The sequence below is a fragment of the Patagioenas fasciata genome, chromosome W, assembly GCF_037038585.1.
Source record: "Patagioenas fasciata isolate bPatFas1 chromosome W, bPatFas1.hap1, whole genome shotgun sequence".
In the NCBI taxonomy this organism is placed as follows: Eukaryota; Metazoa; Chordata; class Aves; order Columbiformes; family Columbidae; genus Patagioenas; species Patagioenas fasciata.
In genome coordinates this window covers 56,874,634-56,879,426 of record NC_092559.1, presented here as the reverse complement: position 1 = coordinate 56,879,426, position 4,793 = coordinate 56,874,634, and the positions used below count along the sequence as shown (strand labels likewise).

The 4,793-nt window shown below is 53.4% G+C and overlaps 1 protein-coding gene across 1 annotated transcript; it reads right to left on the bottom strand.

Annotated features, from left to right (window-relative positions):
* Nucleotides 1-659: 659 nt before the first annotated feature.
* On the bottom strand, nt 660-3,598 carry LOC136115715 (olfactory receptor 14J1-like). Its single transcript, XM_065861927.2, has 2 exons — nt 3,588-3,598; nt 660-1,581 (listed from the first exon to the last, which is right to left on the bottom strand). The coding sequence occupies exon 2, from the start codon at nt 1,572-1,574 to the stop codon at nt 660-662; it is 915 nt and encodes a 304-aa protein (XP_065717999.1). The 5' UTR covers nt 1,575-1,581; nt 3,588-3,598.
* Nucleotides 3,599-4,793: the final 1,195 nt, after the last annotated feature.

The window sequence follows — 4,793 nt, the reverse complement described above, 5'->3', positions numbered from 1 at the left end:
ACACACTGTTCAGCTCTACACTCGTGTTTCATCTGTGGGTCACTTTCTTGAAAGTGTTATTGAGAAAAACTTTGTAAGAAGACCTAAACCTTCAGGCCCTGCCCTTAGGAGATCACCTTTCTATCCGGAAAGGCTGTTGTGAGCCCAGCTCTGTCACAGCAGTGCCCATTGCCTGTCCCTGCCTGCGCTCACAGCACTGACACACAGCAGGACGGGGACCAAGCTGCCAGAGCACTCAGGCCTTGCACCAACACGAGGGATGAGAAGGAGAGTGTGGGAGTGGAACCAAAACAACTCTGGAAGAACAAGCGCTGGTGCTCCCTGGCAGTGGTGCCATGCTGGACTCTTCCCTTCCACCCATGCACACAGGAACTGTCCCTGAACGTGAAAAAAGGCCTTGCAGGAAGGATATAATGAAAAACAAGTCACTACAGGGATCTTTATTTAGTTTAGAGACAAGAAGAGTACTGTTCCTCATTTACACAGCCTGTGACTATAAAAGAAAAGAAGACAGTGGATTAGAAAGGGGATGAAAACATCATCGCAATAAGACAACAACTAATAACAACAGAAAATTCAGATGACAGGTTGAGCCTTTAATTAGCTAAATAAAAACTCCTATGTAGAAGCAGATGGGCAGTTTATTGCTTCAGAAAACACTAAGATATGAGTTTCCTCAGGGCATCCTTGAGCTCCTGGTTCCTCATGCTGTAGATGAGGGGGTTCACTGCTGGAGGCACCACCGAGTACAGAACAGACACCAGCAGATCCAGGGATGGGGAGGAGATGGAGGGGGGCTTCAGGTAGGCAAACATGGCAGAGCTGATGAACAGAGACACCACGGCCAGGTGAGGGAGGCTGGTGGAAAAGGCTTTGTGCTGTCCCTGCTCAGAGGGGATCCTCAGCACGGCCCTGAAGATCTGCACATAGGACACCACAATAAACACAAAACACACGAATGCTACGAAGAGACCTATCACAATAAGTCCCAGTTCCCTAAGGTAGGAGTATGAACAGGAGAGCTTGAGGATCTGGGGGATTTCACAGAAGAACTGGCCCAGGGCATTGCCCTTGCACAGAGGCAGTGAAAATGAATTGGCCGTGTGCAGCAACGCAGTGAGAAACCCAGTGGCCCAGGCAGCTGCTGCCATGTGGACACAAGCTCTGCTGCCCAGGAGGGTCCCGTAGTGCAGGGGTTTGCAGATGGCAACGTAGCGGTCGTAGGACATGATGGTGAGAAGGTAAAATTCTGCTGAAGCTAAAAAGAAAAAAAGAAAGAGTTGTGCAGCACACCCCGCATAGGAAATGACCCTGGTATCCCACAGAGAGTTGGCCATGGATTTGGGTACAGTGGTGGAGATGGAGCCCAGGTCCAGGAGGGCGAGGTTGAGCAGGAAGAAGTACATGGGGGTGTGGAGGTGCTGGTCCCAGGCTATGGTGGTGACGATGAGGCCGTTGCCCAGGAGGGCAGCCAGGTAGATGCCCAGGAAGAGCCAGAAGTGCAAGAGCTGCAGCTCCCGTGTGTTTGTGAACGCCAGGAGGAGGAACTGGGTGATGGAGCTGCTGTTGGACATTTGCTGCCTCTCGACATAGGACGCTGAACAAAGAAGAAAAGGCAGTGACAAGTTAGGGGAGACTTCTCTGAGCAAAATCAAAGCTATTTCTCATACACCCTCCCCCTCGTCCACACCCCCTTGTCCTTTGCCAGACCTTCCTCCAGCTCCGTGTCTGAGCCCTGGGTGGTGCTGGCTGGAGGTGCCATGAGGAGCAGGGCCTGTGCCCGCTGGCTGCCGAGGAGTCAGCCCTGCTCTGCACCAGGGGGCATGGGAACGGAGGGCAGGGGACAGTCCTGGGGTTCAGCTTTGTCGGATGGAACCAAAACAAGTCTCATCCTTTCCTAAAAAGCATTTTCTTGGTTGCAGCATCTCTGCACTTCTCCGAGGGGCTTTCAGATAGCACACAGATGCTATAGGACAGGTTTCCATCCTGGATGGAACCTCACTTGTGGAAGGAAACATCAACAAAACAGTCAAGGGTCCTAATGATGGCATTTGATTAAGGGAGACTCAGCTCATTCCCCAGCCCCACAGACTGCATTGCCCACACCCCACAGGGCAGAGCAAAGCTGGGACACGTGTTCCCATGGACACAGCTGCAGGAAAGGACCCACAAGATCAGGCTGTGACTCTGCAGCTGAAACTGCCATCCGCAGAGAGCCTGAGAGCAAGAACAAGATCCCAACAGCAGTGACCCAGAGCAGGGGAGCAAGAAGGACAATGCGGTGAGGGTGGGTGTGAGAGAGGCCAGGGCAGAGGCAGCCGGGCACTCAGACAGCGTCACCCTTCCCCAGCTGTGCAGCCACCTCCCAGACACCAACATTGCCGGGCAGCTGCTCTCAGCCCCTGTGCTCTGCAGAGGAACTGGAGCTCTGGCTGCACAGGAGCTGCTTCATGCCTTGGAGCCCCCGGCCCTGAGGGCAGAGGCTTTGCTGGGTGGGACAGGAGGCCAGGGGGCTGCTCACAGGAGGGATCTGCACTGCAGGGGATCACAGGGACTTTTCTCTGTTCTCCCTCCCATAACAATTCCGGGTTTTGTTTCCTCTCATTTCTGATCATTTCCCTGCTGCCTGGAGATTCTCCCCCTGGGAGGTGTTTCCCTGTCCATGTCTCTTCCCTGTCAGTGCTCACAGACCCCATCCCACCCTCTGTGCCCTCCCCCCTGGCCCTACAGATCCTGCCTGTTCACAGGGCACTGCCTGGGGGCATCTTCCTGTTTGCAGGTTGGAAAACAGGACAGGTCAGACTAGGCTGACGGGTCCAGCAAAGGTGATGCAGGTGCTGTGCACAGGCCGAGGGGTGGTGAAGGGATGTTAGGAGCCTTCTGGCAGATGTACTGATCACTCAGAGTTGCAGTTCAGGAGTCTCAGTGACTTGTTTAAGCATGAGAGCTCATTTTCATTTTATCCTTTCCTGCACCCTCCACCCCTTGGGAGAGGAAACTGAAAAGACAGGCTCAGGAAAGCTCCTTATCTGTCTGGTAATCCTTGCACTGATCTTGTCCTTGAGGCATCCGATTGGAAAAATGCTGGGGGTGACCTGGAGCTGTGAGCAGTGCTGACCCACACCTTCCCAATAGTGTTTGCTCCTCCATGAGACAGCTTCTCCCTTCAGCGTTGTTGGGATCTCCCCAGGCAGGCTGAGCGCTGACCCTGGCAGGCGGCAGAGTCCCTGCTCCGGCACAGCCCTGGGGTGCAGGGACCCTGCTCTGCAGGACAGCCCTGGGCACCCCTGAGTGCTCCCCATGCAGTCACCCTCAGCAGAAGGTGCCATGATGCCCTTTCCCATTGATGATGCCACAGGGAAGCCCTGCTCTGGAGTGTGTTCTTCTCTACAACAGAGATACTGTGAGAGAGACCTGACAGATCCTATAAATTGTAGGATGTATCATCTTCAGGGTCTCTCTCCAGGAAATGCAGCTGTATTGTCCTACAGCCAGAGACTTACCATGTAAGGACTGTAAAGATTTGTCTCTCAGTGAGCCCTCAGCAACGAACCACGTACATTGCCTTTCCCCTCTCTGTGCCTGGCTCCTGTGCCCTCGGTGCTGCAGGCAGAGCCCTCAGCCCTGCTGCGTGTGCAGAGGAGCTGCTCCTGGGCAGAGCTGTCTCTCTACAGCGCTGCCGCTTGCCAGGAGCTCCCTGTGTCCCAGGAGACCAGCACAGCTCAGCAGCACAGGAGCAGCCCATGAAGTCCCTTTCTCTGTCCCCTCTGGGTTACCTCCATGTGTCCCTGGAGCTGTTGGGGCACATCCTTTCAAACAGCCTCAAGTAGTCAGTGATGTTGATTCTCTCTCCTCTGAACAGACACTTCTTGCCAGCATTGTGTTCTCTGTATTAAAAAACAAATCAGTATGAGAATCATATTTTCTTGTCCCATCATTAGGCAGGACACCAGGAATGTTACAGCAAAGGATCTAAATTCTGTAAACTGTGGATGGGAATTTCTTCATTTGAATGAGTTTAAGCATTATATTCTGGTTTTATACTCCTAGGTCTAGAGAGACATTCATCAATCTTTGGCCATCTCATGTCTGTGCTCTGAGGCAAAGCCTTTGCACACATGGGCTCTTGGACACTTGGTACCAGGTTTCCTGTGGCAGGTCAGAGCTGGGCTGGTGCCACAGCTGGGGTGGTTCAGCCCAGATGTGAGGCAATGTCCTCAGCCAGGGACCTGACTGGGGAGCTGGAGCTGTCAGTGCTGCAGACAGAGCTGTGACACGGGTGGAATGAACTGCCAGGCAGGGTGGCAGAAGTGAGTTCATCTGGTCTGCAAGGACAGCAGCCTCCAAGCACAGCAACAGTCCAGATCAGAGCTCAGTCCAGACCTGTAAGGCAATTCAAGGGCCCATAATGAGCTGTTACTACTGCAGGAACAGTTAAAGGAGAAAAAAAGACACGGTGTGGCCATTGATGAATTTAATAAGGGAAAGAGGTGAGAATCCCTGTGTCCTCTTGTCCTCCATCTTCACCAGCAATGTGTCCCAGGACTCTGTGACTTGAGACAGGAATCTGGAGAACAACCAGCAGTGGATGGGGATCAAGTCAGGGGTCACTGGAACTAACACAATCCTTTCCAGTCTATGGGACAGCAGGGGCAGCATCCCAGGAGCTGAGACAGCAGGACGATGTCACATTGAGGGCACTCTCCACCATCCTGGAAGGCTCATGGACACTGGGGAGACTCCCTGACCACTGGCAGCTCTCACACAGTGTGTGCACTTTTCAAAATGGCCAA